Here is a 22,607-nt window from a genome sequence, read left to right as displayed (position 1 = left end):
CAGTCATCAATTTGGATACTTGAAAAATTTGCATCAGTTTTTCAACAGGTGCAAGTGTTAAAGGATATGATCCTTCAATGGAACAAAGCCTCCATGTCACCTGAGGGATAGCAAACATGCCTACAACCACTCCAAGAGTTGTTTGATGATTCAAGGATAAAGGAGAAACAGCTTCCTAGAACAGCGTTCCTAACTGAAGCCATCTGTATTATGAAGCCTTGACCTTAAACACTTGAAGATTCTTCCAGCATAAGTGATCTTTCCGACGTCCTATTAGAAGGTTCAAGTTAGCCTCATGTCTCACCACTTACCTACAGTGCTGTGCATCTCATCACCTCACCATATGGGCACCGTGAGCACCAAATAGAAATTATAATCGTCGGGGCCGGGCGCGGTGGCTCAAGCCTGTAATCCCAGCACTTTGGGAGGCCGAGATGGGCGGATCAGGAGGTCAGGAGATTGAGACCATCCTGGCTAACACGGTGAAACCCCGTCTCTACTAAAAAATACAAAAAAATCTAGCCGGGTGAGGTGGCGGGCGCCTGTAGTCCCAGCTACTCGGGAGGCTGAGGCAGGAGAATGGCATGAACCCGGGAGGCGGAGCTTGCAGTGAGCTGAGATCCGACCACTGCACTCCAGCCCGGGCGACAGAGCGAGACTCCGTATCAAAAAAAAAAAAAAAAAAGAAAAGAAATTATAATCGTCATAATCATCAAATGAGGGTTATCAAGAGAGAAAAACTAGGGGTTGTGTGTGTGTTTTTTTTTTAATTTTAAAATTTTTTGTAAAGACAGGCCTATTTTGCCCAGGCTCATCTCAAATTCCCAGCCTCAAGCAGTCCTCTTGGCCTCCCAAAGTATTGGGATCATAGTTGTGAGCCATAGTGCTCAGCCAGAAAAGCCAGAGTTTTGATGCATGTTAATGTACTCTTTCAGGCCATTAAATGAAAGTCATCTGCAAGTGTTGATAGAAAATGTGACTGGGCATGGTGGCTCATGCCTGTAATTCCAACACTGTGGGAGGCTGAGGCAGGAGGATTGCTTGAGATCAGGAATTCAAAATCAGCCTGGGCAACATAGTAAGACCCCATTTCTATTTTTAAAATGAAAATGAAACAAAAAATGTTACATTGTTGCTGATGTGTACTGTGTAGTTTGCGACAATGGTCGCATCTTTACTGAACATGTACAGACTTTTTTTCCTTGTCGTTATTTCCTAAACAACATAGTGTAACAACCATTTACAATATATTAGGTATCATAAGTAATCTGGGGATGACTTAAAGTATATAGCAGGAGGGTATATATAGGTTATATGCAAATACTATGCCATTTTATGTAAAAGACTTGAACATCCTCAGGTTTTGGTATCTACAGAGGGGATTGGGGTACTGAAACCAGTCCCCGTCAGATACCACAGAATGACTGTGTTTTGTATACTAATTTGCTGCTTACTGTAATAATGGTATGTGGAAAGTAGATGGGAGAGAGAGACTGAATGCAAAAAGATGGAATTTTATAGGCCCCCACAACTAATTCAAATTGAAACAGGAGTCAGGGAGGAGAAAGTGTTCTGGCTCACTAAAATGTGAAAATGTTAGAAGGGGTTTAGATAACTCAATATGAATTATGTGATATAGCTTTGAAAACAGCTGAAATCCTAGATTGCGTAACAAAAAGTGGTTATATAGACTATGGAAAGTGACGGTCTTCTTGGAATTTTAAGTTTATTGGCATAATATGTTAAAAGGGTTAAAGAAAAACTAGAGCTCATTCATAGTAGAGTGACCAGAATGGTAGTAGGGATAGCAACCATGCCATATAGAAGATAGTGAGACCAGGTGCGGTCGCTCACGCCTGTAATCCCAACACTCTGGGAGGCTGAGGTGGGTGGATCACTTGAGGTCAGAAGTTCGAGATCATCCTGGCCAACATGGTGAAACCGTGTCTCTACTAAAAACAAAAATTAGCTGGGTGTGGTGGCACGTGCCTGAAGCTCCAGCTGCCTGGGAGGCTGAGATGGGAGAATCACTTGAACCTGGGAGGCAGAGGTTGCAGTGAGCCGAGATTGCACCATTGCACTACAGTCTGGGTGACAGAGTGAGACCGTGTCTCAAAAGAAAAAAAAAAAAAGAAGGAAGGGTACTGGGAGACTTTGCCTGCTTCAGAAGTATTTCAAATGCTAAGAAACAATCTGGATGTGCAGAAGTCCTGTGGAGTTTTTTTTCTTGCCCCATCTCCCTGATTTTGTTTTCTGTTGACCTTTCAACTCGAAAATCAGTAGGCTTTGCTGAGTTGGGGGCCTTGGGGCCTGGAGAGTTACTAGTACAAGCCTTGTTGTGTATTGATCAGGAGAGAAGATTAGGATAGCCACCTATTTGGAAAATGGTAACTTCTCAGAGTATAAAAGCCTATAAAGCCTGAGTCAGGAGAATATCATTTGATGCCAGAGAAGTAAAAGTGTGGGGTGAACTTCCTTGCAGTGAGGACAGAGGTAGTTTTGGTGGTGCTCAGACTACTGGCAGTGCAAGAAGAGCATAACTCCCTTTCTCCACTGCTGGCTATAGCAGAGACTATCAGAAAGCAATGGTGTCTGTTCTACAGTAGCCCCAGTCTTTTTTTTAACAGCCCATACTCATTTCTTCTTTCCTACTTGGGGGATGAAAAAGCCTGAATTTATAGTATACATTTTTGTATACTTGTCTTATTAGAGTATAAATTCTTCAAAGGAAAATATTTTACTTTTTTCTTTAATCCCCATGTTACCTGATAAAGTACCTTGCCAGTATAATTCCTGTGAAAAATCCTCCTGAACTCTTTTCACGCATCTGGTTACCACAGCACTTCATACGTACCTGTTAGAGCACTTATGTTGCATTATACATTTTTGTTTTTATACACCTAATGAGTGTAAGCCCTTTGAGAATAGGGTGGAAACTGTCTTACTCAGTTTGATATCCCAACACCTATTACAGTATGTGGCACACAGTAGATAATCAGTAAATGTATCTGAAATAAATAAATGAGTATAGAACTATGCTGACATTAAATGCTTAGAATTAAAGGATATCTCCAAAATTACCTTCCTTTTACCATTGTGTCCCTTTCCCTCTTCCTTGGTCTCCTCATTGTTGATTCTACTACATTAGAGCCTTCTGCTTAACTGCTTATACCTTCATTGTGATACACTGACTTGCTTCCGTCTATCTGCCTACATTTACATTGCCTTTATGGGCAACTCAGATACTAATCCTCCACTGAGAAATCACAAAATAGAGAAGTTCACTAATGCTCTAACCACTCTCTTTCTTAGCAATAGTGATATTGGAGAAAGTTTTATGAAGCTTGGGAATCTGCTGAGATGTGTGGGAGCTCTGTCCCATCGAGTCCAGCTGGCCAGCTATGCAGCTGTAAACGTTAACCAGTTATGTCTTCCAGCTCAATCTTTTGGCAACTAGGAGGATGACTTTGAGGAGAGAAGGAGGGAGGAGTCTCCTCTCAGGTTTCTGACTTGAATGATAAATGGATGGTGAGGACAGCCAAATGTAATAGGGAATAAAGAGGGGGAAAACGATGAGTTTAATTATGAATATACTGAGTTAGGATTTCCTGAAAGGGCTTCCAAATAAATATATATAGTAAGCATTTAGATTAAAGAATCTAAAAATCAGACAATATATTAAATTTGAGAGTTCTTAAACCACAAGAATGTGTGAAATTGCCATGGATATAGCGTTAGAAGTTCATTAAGAACAGAACTCTAGAATGTAAATGAAGAAGGAAGCAGACCCATGAAGAGAAGACAGAAAAATAATGATCTGAGAGTAAGAAAAGCCAGAGAAGCTCCCCCATCCCCCCAAAAAGCAAAAACAAAACATAAAGGAAAACAAAGAAAGTTGAAAGGTTGTATCAATAGTGTCAAATATTGCAGAGTAAGATAACTGACTGCCCTTTGGATTTGATCATTAAGCAGTCGTATAATCTCACTGAGAACAATTTCATTGGAATAGAAGGAGGAAAAGCCTCATTGCAGTGTGTTGGGGTCTAAAAGCAAGATGAGAAACTGGAACCATCATGTGTAGGAATTCTCTCAAGATTAAAAGAAGAAAGATAAGATGATAGTTAAATCCTTGTAAAGTCTAGGATCCAGGCCTCCCTCCTAATCCCTTAATGCCTGACCGGTCTCGCAAGAGTGGAACTTAAATAGCCAGAACAAGAAACTAGGACTTTCTTAGAAACATGGGTCATGGCATGTTCAGGAGATAGTAGCTTTTCTGCCACTTCACATGTGCAATGATATTTATATGCACATCTTCCTCCTATAAGGGTATCCCAGATCATGTGTGCTACAAACTCCAACTCTTTCGGTTTCCCACTCAAAACCCTGTCTGTAGTATATTTTACAAATTTGTATACATATATATATACACACACACTCACACCCATATATACAGACAAAGTTTGTTTAATTAATAACAGATTACCTCTGGCCTCCTCTTCACAGTTAATCAGGGTGCATTAGTGTATTTTCAGACCATGGTTGATCATTTGACCTGAGTAGTAGTTCAGTAAAGTTGCTAAACCATCTAGAGCCTTATCTGAGTGGATCCAGGGTTTCCTGTTGGTGCTAGGTGTAGCCTGGCTAGGAATTTGTGACCATTAGGAATTTACTGTCCTTAAACATTAGCTTTCACTTGCAGCTTTTTACTACCAGTAATATTTTGGAGGCCTTAACATAAGATTTTCTCGGTATCAGGATTGTCGTCAATGAATTTCAGAAAACTTTTCAGACCAGAAGGCAGAAAAGCTGTTTGCTAATCCACGTCTCTGACTTTGCCATCACCCTTGTGTTCTCATAATTCACTTAACACCAAGCAAATATATGCACAGATGGAGGTTCGTGTCTCTGTCTGCTTTCTCTACAGATGGCAGCTGCCATGTTCCTTCAAAGCTCAGTTTTTGTTACAGTGAAATCCTATTGTCATAAAATAATCATGATCCACTCCTACTAATAGGTCCCTCTGTGAGGCTAAAATGGCAGAATTCATTCATTTTTCTAGGCCTTGGATTTTTGTTCCTTTAGACCTGCTTTTCATGTTTGTTAAACATGTGCAAAACTGCTGTAAGCAACTCTTTCTCAACTTTTTCCCCATTTAGGTTAATCATACTACCGTCTTCTCAGATGGCCAAGCCAGAAGCCTGGGAAGCATCCTTGATTCCTCCCTGTTTAACCCTCACCAAAATCCATTCACTCTGGCTCTTAAATGTCACAAAAAATAATTCACTACCTTCCATCCTAATTACCACCGCTCTACTCCAGGCAGCTTTCATCTTTCACCCAGATTATTGTGACAACTTTCTTTTTTTTTTTGAGACGGAGTCTTGCTCTGTCGCCCAGGCTGGAGTGTAGTGGCCGGATCTCAGCTCACTGCAAGCTCTGCCTCCCAGGTTCACGCCATTCTCCTGCCTCAGCCTCCCGAGTAGCTGGGACTACAGGCACCCACCACCTCACCCAGCTAGTTTTTTTGTATTTTTTAGTAGAGACGGGGTTTCACCGTGTTAGCCATAATGGTCTCGATCTCCTAACCTCGTGATTCGCTCATCTCGGCCTCCCAAAGTGCTGGGATTACAGGCTTGAGCCACCGTGCCCGGCTCAGTCCAAACTCTTTAACGTGGATCTTATAAGGTGCTTTGTAATCTGCCTCATCTTTGTGCCACTTTTTCACTTCATTCTCTGCCTCCGCCATACCACTCCCTCAGTTCTTTATGCTACCATATTCATCCTCACTTTGAAACTTTTTACTGGTAATGCTTTGACATTTGCAGTTTCTGTATTTTGACCAGGTAACTCCTACTATTCTTTATAATGTAACTTAAATATTACTTGTTTAGGGAAACTTTCTCTGTAATCCTGACCTAGGTTAGTTGCCTTGCTGCGTGCTCCTATAGCATCTTTTATTTTTCTTATGATAGCACTTAGTACCTTTTAATTTTAATTAATTGTTAAATCTTTAGAGTATAAACTCTGTGAGTGAAGTTACTCTACTATCTTGCTGGTGATCTTTCAAAGATGGAATGGACTTTCTTGGGAACTTACGTTTCTCAGCCCCCATAGTGTTCATGTATAGGTTGAATAGCCCCAGGCTGGGAATGGAAAGTCAATGAATAGTCAATGACTAATGGCATAGAGAGAACTAAAGAGATGTTTTCAATTTAGAGCACTGTATGTGGTATTTTTGAAATTAATGTTGTATTTTATATTTCTCATAGGTGAAATGAACCAGAAATACAAGGAGCTAAAAAAAAGGGAGGAAAATATGGACAGTAAGTGATATTCTTGTAGATATAAAAATATAATATTTTCAGATTGCTGTTCATTTATACCAAATCAGAGACCTCATTTTGGGCAGATATAATGGCTAATAAATGCAGAAGTGTGGACATTCAAAGCATTTTGCCTTGAAGAATAGTTTCTAGCATAATTTAGAGATGGGTAGAAAATTCTAAAAAGATACGTAATGAATGTCTATACATTGGGGCTAGATTCTAAAGCTAGTACTTACATTCGTAGTCTGTATAGAGGAAGCTTATGGACCAGGGGTCCCCAACCCCCAGGCTGCAGACCTGTAGGAACCAGGCCACACACCAGGAAGTGAGCCACTGGCAAGCGAGCATTACCGTCTGAGCTCTGCCTCCTGTTAGATCAGCAGCAGCATTAGATTCTCATATGAGTGTGAACCCTATCGCATGTGAGGGATCTAGGTTGCACTCTCCTTATGAGAATCTAACTAACTCTGATGATCTGAAATAAAACAGTTTCATCCCAAAACCATCACCCGCATCTGTCCCCCAGCCCTGGTCCATAGAAAAATTGTCTTCCACGGTCCCTGGTGCCAAAATGGTTGGGGACTGCTGCTATAGACCATTTATTGATTGAGTGTTCTCTTTTACATGCTTCACTATATTCAGCTTTAGTATCTTTCACTTTTATATTTAGCTTTCCATAATACTTGTTTATTAGCCCTCACATCAGATATTGTCACTCTGTTCTATCACCAGCTGTAATTTTAGTCGCTTTTTGTTACAGTTTTGATTCACTTAAAAAAAATCTCAGCCTGATTTTATAAATTGGTTTTCACTTAAACTTATGTTATACACTTACAAGTTTTTTAAAAAATTGGCATGTATTATCTATTACTCTGGTTTCCTTTTAAGTTATCATTTTGCTAGAATCTGAATTCTAACGAAATGCTAGAGTTTCATCTAGGTCTGATGTCAATAGTTACCTTCATGGAGGCATGCTATAAAAGAGTAATTGTCAGCTCTTATTTTACAGTGTACCAAGTTTTCTTTAAAATGTCAGTAAATACCAAAAATTATCTCAAAAAAAATTTTTTTGAGTCTTTTGGTAAAGGAGAAAGGTGTAAAATCAAGGAACAATGTGTCATGACACCACAATATTAGAAATTACTAGATACTACCTAGTATGGTATCTGGCACTTCAATAAATGTTCATTTAATGAATGTTTACTGAATGAATGGAAAGAATTCCTATACTACAGAATCTTAAAATAGAAGGTCACCTAGCTCAGATTTCTTTCCACATATTAACTGTGGTTTTTCCTTAAAAAATAACCCCTGAAAAACAATGTTCATTTATGCTTTTGTGTATATATAAAAATTTCATATGGCCACTTAATGTATGATCAACAGATTAAAAAGCAGGATATTCACACATAAGACCTGTATGAATGCTGAAGCAGGACATTAAAGAAAATTCAGTTTTATAAAAAATATTGATTGTGGTCCTCTACCACCATATTCAAATAAAAAATGTTGTGTTGAAGACTGTTTCACTTTAAAAATATACTAAATATAAGAAAAAAGTAGAATGGAAATCCATTATAGAAGGCAAGCTGTTGATGTTTATTTCATGCTAACAATAAAATTATTTTTGACTGAAAGTTTCTATTTTTTAGATGTCCCATAGAAATAGTCGAACATGTAAATAAGAACTGGTTCTATATTAAACAAATAAAAAGATAATTTCCTAGAATATTTATTTACAATCTGAATAAATTATTAAATTCATTTAGTTGAAATGAATCCAGCATTATAAATAAAATACTCATTTTCAGATAAAATAGGTATTCAGCAATGGAAATTATAGAAATAAAGTTAGTAGCCAGGGTGTTAATAATTATTGATATATCAAAGGAGATCTTTATAAAAGCAAATTTCTTCTGATTGTCATTTTATCAGCTATTTCTTTTCAGCCTATATTTATAACTTTCTGATTTATATCAAGGTCACAGGATTTAGGCAGTTTGTACGTATGTAAAGTTCTTATTGAATAATTACCTTTGGGTTAATAACAAATTAAACAGTGGTAGCTTAAAATTTCTAAAAATTGGGCCAGGCAGGTGGATCACGTGGTCAAGAGATCCAGACCATCCTGGCCAACATGGTGAAACCCCGTCTCTAGTAAAAATACAAAAATTAGCTGGGTATGGTGATACAGGCCTGTAGTCCCAGCTACTCGGGAGACTGAGGCAGGAGAATCCCTTGAACCCGGAGGCGGAGGTTGCAGTGAGCTGAGATCGCACCACTGCACTCCAGCCTCGTGACAGAATGAGACTCCGTCTCAAAAAAAAAAAAAAAAAAAAAAATTCTAAAAAGCACTCTTAAGACCTACAAATCAGAGTTTATATAGTGTTAACTCTATCAACAGTAACCTCTCTTATGGTTTCCAATTGTCAGCTTTTATTGAGACTTTTGAGGAAACAAAGAATCAGGAACTGGAACGAAAGGCACAGATAGAAGCCAACATTGTTTCACTCTTGGAGCACTGTAGTCGAGTGAGTACCTGTGCCTGTCTTGGTGTCCCCTTTATTTTTGCTGTGATTAACTTTCCAAATACAACTCAAAAAATAAAATGACTCACTATTATGTCTTTTCATTTAACTGCTTCCTTTAAATTCCCTTACTTGTTACTATTTATTTCAGCTATTAACTTTTTTATCACTCTAGCAAAATGTCAGGTAATTAGGGTGATAGAGAAAAAGGATGATATGTATAATATCAATATTCAGCAGTAAATGAAGCCCTAATTGAGAATAATTATTATGATCTTCTTCCATTGTTAATCTGTCTGAACTTTTGAAAGTAACGTTTGCACAGATAATTTCAAAACCTAGACATGTTAGAAAATGTTTATGTTTTTATACTGTAAATTTTATTGTAAATAAAAAGGATTCTTTTCTTGCATGTATATGTAATGGGTATCTCAAATTATCAGAAAATGTTTATTGGGCATCTATTATGAAATGCATGGTCTCCTTTCAATATTCTTAAGTGTTTTAAGACTACAACCAGTTTCTAAAATAGTGTACTTGAATTTTTTTCTACAGTGAAATAAAGGAAATGAAAAAAACCCCACAATTTTGAATTTATAGTCTGTCTTTATTGAGAAAACCCAATTTTGAATTTCATTTTCTATACAACATATAACTTGAATAGTGTGTTTCAAAAACAAATACCTGATCCAAACATCTCATCCTTTGACAGTGTTTTCCAAGAGTTTTATTGAGAGTTAAATCAGTGGATTTTTTTGTATTTTTATTTCTCTGCAAATGCAGAATATAAATCGTATGAAACAGATATCTTCTATCACCAATCAAGAGCTAAAGATGATGCAGGATGACCTCAATTTTAAATCTACTGAAGTGCAGAAATCACAAAGTACAGCTCGGAATTTGACTTCAGGTGAGAAAACAACCTAGATTTTAATATTCTTTTTTTTTTTTTTTTAATATATCAGTGTTATTCTCTTTGATTTTTTTAAAGCCTCATTGACTGAGGCTATAATTTATGATTGCCTATTGCCTCAGAATTATGTGTGGCTTTTTTCATCAGCTGGCTAGTATTATATTTTATATTGTCACTGATTTAACAACATTTATTGAATACTTACTTCAAGCCTGTGCTATATAATTCTGGGTATTGTTAAAGATAAGCAAAGCTAGATGCAAGTTAAAGTGCTAAGGACAGATTTTAGTCAGTAATACAGTGTGGCAGTAAGCAAGGAGGGTCCAGCATGAATTGAAATCAACTTTGATTTGTACAGAGGTGATTGAGTGTTTTAAACGGAGAATGAGGGAGTGGTAAGGGAAAAGAAAAATTACAGAGTTCATCAGTGTACATGCTGATTAGGCCAGCTGTGTCTGTTAGCTGGCAAGTATCAAGTTAGGATTCTATGCTTATACACAGACTAGCAGACAGAGGCCCTAACTTTCCTGATAATTACATTTTAATGGAATAGCTTTTAGGTCCTTGAGAAAAATACTCCTGAGTTGTGGGAGGTACATACAGATATGGTTTGGATTTTTTGTCCCCTCCAAATTTTATGTTGAAATGTGACCTCCAGTGTTGGAGGTGGGCCTACTGGGAGATGTTTGGGTCGTGGGGGCAGATCTCTCATGAATGGCTCAGTGTCATCCTTGTGGTAATGGGTATGTTTTTTGTGAGTTCAGGTGAGATCTGGTTGTTTAAAGGAGCCTGGCACCTCCTCCCTCTCTCTCTTACCTTGTAACACGCAGGCTCCCCTTCTGTGATATCTCCCCTGGACACCCAGCTTTAAAATTTCCCTCTTTTGTACTCTTTCCCTTTATTTCTCAGACCGGCCAACACTTAAGGAAATAGAAAGGAACCTATGTTGAGTATCGGGGGTAGGTTTCCCCCGATACCTGGTGCCCTTCTGTCATAATTGTAAGCTTCCTAAGGCCCTCACCAGAAGCAGTTGCTGGCACCAAGTTTCATGTACAGCCTGTAGAACCATGAGCCAAATAAACTTATTTTTTAAAAATAAATTACCCAGGCTCAGGTATTCCTTTATAGCAGTGCAAATAGACTAACACACATATACATCTTAAAGGTACGGAGGAAAGATTCACAACTGGATGCTCTAAGAAAGGGTAGTCGGGCCTGTTGACCAATATGGGCTAGAATAAATAGTATATTCTTTTGGCAGCCTGAAGCTTTGTCTGGCAGGCACTTTAAAGTGGGGATAGGGTCATCCTAGGGATGCAGACTTGAGCTGTTAGAAACTGTTTGTTTAAATCTTCTAATGTGGGTGGAAGGTGGTGCATGAAATCATTTGTGCTGAGAGTGGAATTTTTATAGGCAGAGGTTGAGGCCTAGTTGAGAAGAGAGCTCAGAGGAGCCTAGCTAGTTTGGTCAAAGATTGAATCTTTGTCAGTATAAGAGGCTTAAAAAATCTAATCTGTTTCCTCAAGAAACTTTCAACCTTGTGGAGTGTCAGTTATGATACAATGAAATAATGCTATGATAGAAGTAAGCATAAGGAGCAATGGAAGTACATAGGGGACATATCCAGCCCAGTCTTGGATAGTTAAGAAGAGATGATGTTTAATTTTAATTAGTTTAAGTCATGCTTACTAGCATGGGACTAGAGTAGCACTGTCCAAGATAAATGTAATGCCAATATATATTATATTTATATAATTAAAGTTTTCTAGTAGCCATGTTGAAAAAGTAAAAAGAGACAGATTAATTTTAATAATATATTTTATTTAAACTGGTATAGCCAAGATATTATTTCAACATGTAAACTATATAAAAATGATCAAAGAGATATTTTATTTTCATGACATTTCAATTAGGACTAGCCTTATTTATTTATGTTTTTATTTATTTATAAGACAGGGTCTCACTCTCATTGCCCAGGCTGGAGTGAAGTGGTGTGATCATAGCTCACTGCAGCATTTACTTCCTGGGCTCAGGTGCTTCTCTCCCCTCAGCCTCCCAACTACCTGGGACAACAGGCACACACCAGCATGCCTAGCTAGTATTTTGTATTTTTAATAGACATGGGGTTTCACCATGTTTTCCAGGCTGGTCTCAACTCCTGGGCTCAAGTCATCTGCCCACCTCGGCTTCCCAAAGTGTTGGAATTACAGGCATAAGTCACTGCACCTGGCCTGGACTAGACATACTTAAAAGTGCTCAGAAATCACATGTGGTTACTGGCTGCCATTGGGATGGTACAGGTGGAGATTAGATACAAATAAAGTTGAGGTTAAAGAGACTAGAATAAAGCCATGTAAAAATTTGATGGGATCTTTGGTTTATGAACTAATGGCTTCTATGGGTGTTCTTTATGCTGGTGTGTGGCAGCTTTGAATTAGCTATGTTTTTGTCTACCTGGAATTACTACAGTTAGTGAGATAACGAGAAATGAAAACCTAATTAATATTTGCTAACTTAAGAATGTTGAAGGATTTTTGAAATGAAATAATGATCCATAATACCTTTATCTGGATTCCCAATCCATAATACCTTTATCTGGATTCCCAAAATCTAAAAAGATATTGGCAGCAAAACCTGACCTAACCTGAACTGACATGAGGCTATTTATAGTTTTTAATTGTCCTACGTAGTGTGACTATGCTTTTTGCTGTAGAAATATTCGTGTACTTGATGACAAGGTATTATCTCAGACCCTGCTGTTATGTAATTATTAGTATATGTGCTATATTACTTTTCTAAAATCCAAAGAATTATGCATTCTGAAATACAAGAGTTTTAGATAAGGGATTATAGACCTATAAATGCATACTGAATGCTATTAATTGCATTAATAGTGGTGATATAGGTATATAATTGCTATATTTAAGCCTATTTTACATCGATTTGTTGAGTTTACCATAGTTTTATTTGTATGTCTATATGCCAACTAACTGGAGGAATTACATTCTTGATATATAACTACTACTGGTTTGACTGTGAGTTTATTTTTATTGTAAAAAAACACAACGAAATTTATCATCTTAACCATTTTGAAGTGTACAATACAGTAGTGTTAACTACATGCACATTGTTGTGCAACAAATCTCTAGAACTTTTTCATCTTGCAGAACTAAAACACTATATCTCCTGAACAACAACTCCCTCCTTCCCTATCCCCTGATCCCTGGAGACCACCATTCTACTTTTGTTTCTATGAGTCTGACTACTTTAAATTACTTCATATAAATGAAGTCATACAGTATTTGTCCTTTGGGGACTGGCTTAGTTCACTTGGCATAATGTCCTCAAGGTTCATCCATGTTGTAGCAAAGAAGGATTTTCTTTTTTAAGGTTCAATAACAATTCTATTGCATGTATATATCCTATTTTAAAGTCTATCTATAGACATTTAGATTGCTTCCACCTTTTGGCTATTGTGAATAATGCTGCAGTGAACAAGGGTGTGTAAATATTTCTTCATGATCCTATTTTCATTTCTTTTGGACATATATGAATATTTTAAAATATTTTCTCTTTTCTATAAACTAAATAATTTTATAGTTTTATTATTTCATCTAGAAAACCTGTTTTGTATTTTAGATCTTCATGCCTAAGTTTTTCATTTATCTAAGGTCAATGTAAATTCAACAAGTTTTTCCCCCTTTAAGCTATCTTCTGTAACAGCTGTCAAGAAATGTACATTTTTTAAAAGGCAAAAATCAATACCAGGAAACAAATTCAATAATCAAGACTTTGTATTCATTCCACATTTTATACTTTGTGTTTATAGTTCCTTTTAACAGCTAGTTATTATGGGCCGGGCGAGGTGGCTCACGCCTGTAATCTCAGCACTTTGGGAGACTGAGGTGGGCGAATCATCAGAGGTCACGAGTTCAAGACCTGGTTGACCCCATCACTACTAAAAATGCAACCCCATCACTGCTAAAAATGCAAAATTACCTGGGTGTGGTGGCGCATGCCTGTAATGCCAGCTACTCAGGAGGCTGAGGCAGAAGAATCACTTGGAGCCAGGAGGTGGAGGTTGCAGTGAGCCGAGATCGTGCCATTGCACTCCAGCCTGGGCGACAGCGCGAAACTCTATCTCAAAAAAGAAAAAAAAAGGAGTCATTATGTGTTCTCCAGAGATGTACAGTGAAAAAAAAAAAAAAGAAAACTGGCTTCAATGGAGATAAAAATCCAGTTTAATACTATGATAAGGATTTTGCTGGAAATTTTTCTTAGTGAAGGTTTAAGTCATTGATAATGACTTTAATTTCATTTACTACATTGTTTTCATTTTAACTTCAACCAACCATATAATTTTTTCTTTCTTTCTTTCCCTAAAACCATCCTCCAACTCAATAAATTTTTTGTATCTTGAAAGCACCACAAGAGGTTTATAATATTCTTGTTTGCCTTTCAGATATAATGGATTTAGTGTACTCTGTGTTTTATTTTTTTATTATTATTTTTTTAATGGAGCAATCGCTTCTTGGGGGAAGGGTGAAGAAAACTTAGATATTATAATGGCACTTCACAGGTCACTGTACCTAAAGGGCTACACACTACATCGGTGATGTAAAAATTTCAGGGGAGGCCAGGTGCGGTGGCTCACGCCTATAATCCCAGCACTTTGGGAGGCTGAGACGGGCGAATCACGAGGTCAGGAGATCAAGACCATCCTGGCTAACACGGTGAAACCCTGTCACTACTAAAATACAAAAAAAAATTAGCCGGGCGTGGTGGCTGGCGCCTGCAGTCCCAGCTACTCGGGAGGCTGAGGCAGGAGAATGGCGTGAACCCGGGAGGCGGAGCTTGCAGTGAGCCGAGATCGCGCCACTGTGCTCCAGCCTGGGCGACAGAGTGAGACTCTGTCTCAAAAAAAAAAAAAAAAATTTCAGGGGAGGGAGGTGATTGGGGGAAAAAAGTCTGTAAACGGCTTCTTAGGGAGTCAATAATGTAAGAAAAAGGTTGAGAAACACTGGTGTACTGCATGGGCAAAGAGGCAAGGAATTTATCAGCAATAGTTTTTATTTATATTTTTTGAAAGGAAACTCCAGAGAGTAAACAAATGTGCTGATGACAGACTATCTTAGAAACACTTCCCCAGGTCAAAGTGGTTCCTTCTGAGATTTTGCTACTGTGTACACACTGCTTGGTAAACTTTGCAACTTCACAGCATATCAGAAGGAACTAGACTGCATCCTCTTCCTGTCTCTTCCCTCGGAGTAGCATTTAGCTTTTCACTGGGGACCTGTTGTTAAAGGAAGATAAACTTTACCCTATACCAACCATTTTCTCCTTTTATCAAGAAAAATCAATTTGTATGATTCTTAAATGTATTTCCCTGGTATATATTCAAATTAAACTTGCAATTAGATTTATATCAGTGTTTACTCCAAATAGTCAAAGTATCTACAGGCTAAAAACAGTTCCTATTTAGAGTATTAAAATAGCATAAGCCTTAGTCACTTGTTCAGCTCTTTGATTCTCATAACTATTTCTAACCCTGGTAGAGATAAGAATCCAACAAAACAAAACTCTTTGCAACAACATTCAAGTCTTGCTATATAGATATTTATATTTATGTGTACATTTACATATATATTTTTAAATAGTGTATGTCGCTATGGTTGACTTTTAAAACTCTTAAAGGAGTAAAAGGAAACATTCAAGAAATACTGGCTTAATTACACTAACTTTAAAAATTTTGGTTGGATAACAGTCTCTTTTCTTAAATCAGTGACTTTTGAAGCATTGTTTTTTACTCTTCAAATTCATTCATATTCATTTACTATTCAGTATGCTGAACTTCTGTTACTGGCTCAAAGGTACTAGACTTTCTTACCTCTAGACTTTGCACATGCTGATTGTTTTTGCTGCAACACTTTTACCTTCCTCTTTGTGTGATATTTATAAACCTTAAGCCTTTAATTGAAAGACATATCTTTAGAGACCTCTCTTGATCCCTGCTACATGCTTTTATGGCACCCTGTACTACTCTTTTCTTATTTATCCAGTTTATTGTAAATACTTATTTAATTGCCTGCTTCTACCTCTAAAATATAGCTCCCTGAGTGAAAACCATGTCTCTGTTGATTTCTATTATATCCTCAGCACCTGGCACATAGTAGATGCTTGGTGTTTTTGAATGGAAGAATGAGACAGACACAGGTATCCTCATTATTCATAGATTTCATTAGGGAATCAAGTTAACCTGATGTATATTAGCCACAACTGTCTCCATGCTAACAAACTTGTGAATTTGCCTTCTCACTTTATACTTTGTATCTTCCAAATAAATACTTGGAGCATTTTCATGATCATTTGTGGACATGGGCAGACTCGTGAAAAATTTCAACAGTCTGACATGCACATTGCCAACAGAAGTTGAAAAAGGCAACACTCTGCCTTCTTATATCAGTTCTCATACTATAAACAGGTTTCCTTTTTGCAGTATATTTAGTGTCATGTTTTTTGCATTTTTGTGCTTTCTGTTGGTGATCATGCCATTTAACATGGCCCCAAGCAAAGTGCTGATGTGCTAAGTGTTCCTAAGCACAAAGGCTGTGGTGTGGCTTATGGAGAAAACGTGTGATAGGTAAACTTAATTCAGGCATAAGTTACAGTGCTGTTGGCTGTGAGTTCAGTGTTAGTGAATCTACAACCTATAGTAAATAAGATGTCTTTAAACAGAAACACACATAAGGCAAGATCATATATTGGCTAATTGACTAAAATGTGACTAAAGGCTCACAGGAACTTAACCCTGTATTTCCCTTAGAGCAGTAGTTCAATATTTGCTAACTCATTGTTCACAATAACTTCGTAGACATAACTACCACGGATAGTAAGAGTTGATTATATGTGCAAGTATAAAATTGTGCTCAAATATATATATAATGTTATTTAACTTGGTTTTTTCCCTACATAACTGTGTCATGCTCCTATTAAAAATAATGTGTCTTTATCTCGTAATATAGATTGTATTACTAAGCAAGAAAAAACCTTACATGTTTGTTAGCATGGAGACAGTTGTGGCTAATATGCATCAGGTTAACTTGATTCCCTAATATATTGGTTACCCGAAATTGGTTACTGAGGGGATGAGTATTTTTTTTCTTAATTTTATATTATCTCACTGGTTACAGTGAACATATATTTCTTTTACAGATATTCTTATAAAACATGATTTTTAATAGTTGCATTACATTTCCTTCTGTTGAAAGGAATAAAATTTTGATTAATTCTTACGTTAAATTCTTATGTTTCAGACAGTCAGCGTCTGCAGTTGGATCTGCAGAAAATGGAGCTTCTAGAAAGTAAGATGACTGAAGAACAGCATTCTCTAAAAAGCAAAATTAAGCAAATGACAACTGATCTGGAGACATATAATGATTTACCAGCTTTAAAATCATCAGGTGAAGAAAAGAAAAAGGTAAACGTTAACCAAGTCTTACAGAATTCAATTCAGATTGTTTTTTTTCTTGATCAAATGTAATGTATTTGTGGTATATTAGGATTTGTGGTATAATAGGATTTGTTATTTTAAGTTGATTATTTTATATGTATAAGCTGAGAAAAAATAAAAATGTTTACATATGTAGTTGGAATTTAGAGTGACTTAAAGTTTTAAAGAAAAGCAAAAATTGAAAAGCAAGGTATAAGCTGTTACTTAATACAGAGCATTTCAGCAAATATGAGCTTTGTTAAATGCAGATTAGATTATGACTCTATCCTACCTGAAACTTGTCAGTGGCTTTCCATTGCTATTTACATTAATTTAGACTTAATTTGGTAGGGTCGGGAGAGATAATGACAGCATTAATAGAGTTATTAATACAGATAATGTTAACATAGCTTATAGTTCAAAGGATATTTTTACAAAGAGGTTTTAGAGTAGTTATAGCCTTGATATAATTTTACCAGAATATAGTTATTGAAATTAAGTTAAATATGCTTTATGCTGGCTTACTACATATTTTCTATAACCTGTCACTTCTATTTGGATCTTTCTAGAAATTACATCAGGAGAGAATGATCTTATCAACCCGCAGAAATGCCTTTAAGAAAATAATGGAGAAGCTAAACATAGAATATGAGGCACTAAAAACACAATTGCAAGAAAATGAGACACATTCTCAGGTAAAAAATGTTTTAAATGACTTTGAAATTCTCTTGGTCTATATTTTCACCCCAAAACAATCATTTTTTTATTTTAAAATTTGCTTTATATACCTTCTATATTTTCTGACTTTTAAGACAGCCAGATTCTGCACAGTCTTCATTCAGAATGAATGGATTCCTGCTTTCTTACCTTCTATAAACCTATATTGAAAGCCAACTCTGTTAGATACTGTCTTTGGCACAGCTATTAAGATATATGGGATAGTATCTTTTAAAAATCTTGAAAGTGAAACATTACTAATGCAGAAGCTAAAAATCCACAAAAATCACAAATAAAATAAATTCTAATGACTAGTACCCCATCACCCAGAAGAGAGAATGCTTATTGTTGCTGTAGTGTGGGTTCTTTTAGTCAATGGATAGATAGGTAGATAGACAGATAGGTAGATAGACAGATAGATAGATATGTGTATACACATATTTATGCATATACTTAGGTACACATTTATTTCTAAGCATTTATAGAAATTGTACCATATTGTACATATCAGTTAGGAGCTTGTTTTTCACGATTAACTGTACATCATAAGTACTTTCCCTTGTCAATATATATATTGACTTTTAAAAAATATTAATAGCTTAATGATATTCCAGTACATGGACGTAGCATAATATATTGAACCAATTCCCTTTCATTGGATATTTAGGTAATTTCTAGTTTTAAAACGATTGAAATAATGCTATAAAGAGCAATCCAGGTATCCTTGAACTTCTTAATTCATGTCTCCAATTATTTACATAGGATACATAGATATATATACCTGCAGCCCCCTTTTCATGTCACTCATCTTGCTGATAACTACTTGAACAGTGTGTGAGGTCTAGATTGAGAGCTGAGACTGGACAGAGACAATGTCTATCTCGTTTATTCATTGCACTGTGCTGTTGGTTGGCACATAGTAGGTGCTCAGCAATTATTTGTTGAATGATTGAATGAAGCATTATGTGTCATATACAAAGTCAACAACTATGGTCTGAAAAAGATTGATCATTCTCATATCTAATTAGTTTATGCTAGAAATTTGCACACGTGGTTTAAAATGCTAAATGCATTAAAAATTCGCTCTTTGGCCAAGTGCAGTGGCTCACGCCTGTAATCTTAGCACTTTAGGAGGCTGAGACGGGCGGATCACGAGGTCAGGAGATAGAGACCATCCTGGCTAACACGGTGAAACCACATCTCTACTAAAAATACAAAACATTAGCCGAGAGTGGTGGCAGGCGCCTATAGTACCAGCTACTCTGGAGGCTGAGGCAGAGGAGTGACTTGAACCCAAGAGGCTGAGGTTGCAGTGAGCTGAGATCGTGCCACTGCACTCCAGCCTGGGCGACAGCAAGACTCTGTCTCAAAAAAAAAAAAAAAAAAAAAAATCCCCCTTTTTGTTCATATAGTTATGTGATTATGATAGAGAAAAATAAAAATAATGTCATTTGATTTTCCAGTACCTAGGTGCAACCATTTTGTTAACATTTTGGTGCTCTATCCTTGTAGTCTTTTTGTCCTTTGCAATCATACATCCATATTGTTTTTACAAAAAGTGGAATCATGCTATTCATACAGTCTTTCAACATTTTCTTAACTTTTTTCAGCCTTTTTTTTTTTTTTTTTTTTAAAAAAACAGAGTCTCACTCTGTTTTCCAGGGTGGAATGTAGTGACATAATTGTAACTCACTGCAACCTTGAGCTCCTGGACTCAACCGATCCTCCTGTCTCAGCCACCCAAGTAGCTAGGACTACAGGCACAGACCACCATGCCCAGCTAATTTTTGTTATTTTTTATAGAGATGGGGTCTTGCTGTATTGTCCTGGCTAGTCTTGAACTTGTGGCCTCAAGCAGTCCTCCTGCCTCAGCCTCCCAAAGTGCTGGGATTGCAGGCCTGAGCCACTGTGCTCAGCCGTTTTTTTCTTTTTGAGATGGAGTTTTGCTCTTGTCACCCAGGCTGGAGTGTAATGGTGCAGTCTTGGCTCACTGCAACCTCCGCCTCCTGGGTTCAAGCAATTTTCCTGCCTCAGCCTCCCAAGTAGCTGGGATTACAGGTGCCTGCCACCACGCCTGGCAATTTTTTTTGTATTTTTAGTAGAGACAGGGTTTCACTGTGTTGGCCAGGCTGGTCTCGAACTCCTGACCTCAGGTGATCTGCCTGCCTCGGCCTCCCAAAGTGCTGGGATTACAGGTGTGAGCCACCACACCCGGCCTTTGGTGACATTTCTATAGCATTAGCTATTTCATTGTATGGATATACTGTTTGAAAACAAAATATACCTTACATTCTTTTTGAAAAGGGTAGAATCTCATGAAAGCTTACTACAACTACTAAAAGCTTAGAAATCACTAGTTTACATACTTCAAATTTACCAGTTATTCTGTTCTACTTCATATACAAACCTAGATATAGACTTATACGTGACAAAATTTTCTCAGGTTGTTTAGAGTGAGGATGAGTGCTGGGAAGAAACAAGACAAAGTTTGTGAGGTCATTGTCTTCAGTGGTTCTTAGGAAAAAATACTGATACTTCTTATGGAATATTAGCCCTCCTCATTCACTGAATAGATGATTTAAGATGGAAAGCATTTGACAAACACCATTTCTTAGAGCCAATGAGTGGTTACCTTGTTTATTCCTACATTAAGTGCTAATTGTATTCTTAACTCCATGTAGTGATAACTGGAAATCACAACATAAGCCACAATTTTAAATCCTTCTCTGTGTTATTTGTCATCTTTTGTGAATCCCAACTGATTAAATCAAATCCTGATCTTCCTGTCTTTCACAACTATTTTCTTGAAAACTGGCTTTTGGCATCTGTGAAGAATTTTATGTAACAGATTATTTAAATAAGTTAGGGAAAAACAGATTTTCAAAATGAATTTCTGTTTCATGATATCCTTGGAGGTTTAAAGGAAAGTCAGTAATATAGAGGTATAATGTAAAAGGAATTTGACCATCTGACATAGCGTTGCTTTTATATAATTCCTGTAGCACTTAACAGGTCTGATGCATTATGAGAAGGCCACCTGTTTGTATTAAACAATGACAAAAAAGTCTGGTACTTGACTTTGCTGAAGGTTATTAGAGATTTACTGCCAGAAACTGCTGACTGCTTCCTTAAGTCCATGTTAACTTCAAGGTCCTGTCTAGGGGAGATTGATGTGATTTAGTAATACCAGCTCACAGCACATACAGTTCACATAATTAATTAGCTATGATTCATTCTAATATCTAGATTTATCTCTTTGGAGGAAACAATGAGATGGATGCTACATCAAGGCTGAATTTGCGCCCTGAAAATTATTTTAACATGAAGGGTAGAAGGAAACATTTCCACTGCAGCTTCAATTATTGTATTTTTAAACTAATCATTACTTCTTTGAAATGTCCAGACGGAACATTATTTTAGCATTTCAGTTTTCAAATGGTCCTTTGCTTTGGAAAAAACTATGTGCATCTTAAAAAAGAAAGACCATAACCCAGAGTTACGAGGTTAATTAAATCAGAAAAACAGTTTAATTCTATAACAGTAAAATTGTCTTCTGAGGAAGCAACCATCAATATAATATCCACATTAGCTTCCTGTTGATGCAGAAATTATTGTAACAGTGCCAGCTTTTTACCAGCTCTCTTATAATCTTCACACTGCAGCTCTGCTGTTATCACAGCTTGTGGAATTAGACAGGAAATTTAGCCCTGGATATAAGGAAGTTTCTCCTATATGGCTGAACCTTTGACAGTGTTTGAATATATATTATATTTGTGGCATTAGACTTCCAGATTTCAAGAATAGATTCCCATCGTGTCCCATTTTTCTTTTAAAAGTTTTTTTAGGGAAAGGAAAATCATAAATTGTCTTTTAGTTGGCATGCTCATTGGTATAATAAACGTTTAAAATATTTTATAATTAAAATAAATATATAGGGTAAAACATGTTATTGAATTCATCACTGTATTAATGTATTTACTATTATTTAGTCTTCTTTTCTATCATGGCTTTATCTCAATAAAATGCAAGTTGATAAGATTTAAAGTTGGAGTGATTTTTTTTTGTCTTATCCTCTTAGAAAGACATATCATTGTTTTAAATATGGGTACTAGTTAATATTTTTCTTTTATGTTTTTAGCTTACAAATTTGGAAAGAAAGTGGCAACACCATGAGCAAAATAATTTTGTGATGAAAGAATGTATCCTTTAAAAAGATGAAAATGACTCAGTGGCAGCATAGGTTCTCCCCTAGGGTGGTGCTGAACTTCAGCTCAGAAGCAGCCTGGACCCCAACTTACCTCCAGATAAAGTGTTTTAGGTGCTCTGTTGCCAGTGTTAGTGCAACTTAGTTTAAAAATAGAAGACTTGTTCACAGTATGCTCTAAGTCTAGCAGTGGAGTTTTGTGCAACATAAAGTAGGTGATTTTGGAGCAGAGTGAAGTCTAGAAATTTGCCTTAAATTATCTGTGGTACCCTAGAGAACATGGTATGTGTATGTGTGTATGTATGTTTGAATATGGGAACTAGTTCATTGAATGTTAGGTTGTTCTAAGACCAGAATTAGATTAAAAATGCGTAACATATTAAGTATTAAAAAGTGTTTATATTGTATATGAATTTTTTGCAATAAGTTT

At 36.7% G+C, this 22,607-nt stretch overlaps 1 protein-coding gene across 2 annotated transcripts in view; it reads left to right on the top strand.

Moving 5' to 3' along the window:
• The window catches only part of IFT74 (intraflagellar transport 74), a 125,047-nt gene that overhangs the window by 98,948 nt on the left and 3,492 nt on the right, over positions 1 to 22,607 (top strand). Inside the window, exons 14-19 of one of the 2 annotated variants that reach the window (XR_002729943.1) lie at positions 6,270 to 6,323; positions 8,760 to 8,857; positions 9,638 to 9,764; positions 17,085 to 17,244; positions 17,826 to 17,951; positions 22,112 to 22,172. Coding sequence is in view for 1 of the 2 variants with exons in the window: in XM_023203888.2 (XP_023059656.1) it covers positions 6,270 to 6,323; positions 8,760 to 8,857; positions 9,638 to 9,764; positions 17,081 to 17,244; positions 17,826 to 17,951; positions 22,112 to 22,172 (630 nt within the window). In the remaining variant the exon portion in view is untranslated. Of the gene's footprint in view, positions 1 to 6,269; positions 6,324 to 8,759; positions 8,858 to 9,637; positions 9,765 to 17,080; positions 17,245 to 17,825; positions 17,952 to 22,111; positions 22,173 to 22,607 lie in introns of both variants that reach the window. The other variant, XM_023203888.2, reaches the window with a different exon arrangement.

This window comes from Piliocolobus tephrosceles, chromosome 14 (assembly GCF_002776525.5).
Source record: "Piliocolobus tephrosceles isolate RC106 chromosome 14, ASM277652v3, whole genome shotgun sequence".
In the NCBI taxonomy this organism is placed as follows: Eukaryota; Metazoa; Chordata; class Mammalia; order Primates; family Cercopithecidae; genus Piliocolobus; species Piliocolobus tephrosceles.
The sequence above is the reverse complement of the archived record's forward strand: the minus strand, read 5'-3'. Positions and strand labels throughout refer to the sequence as shown.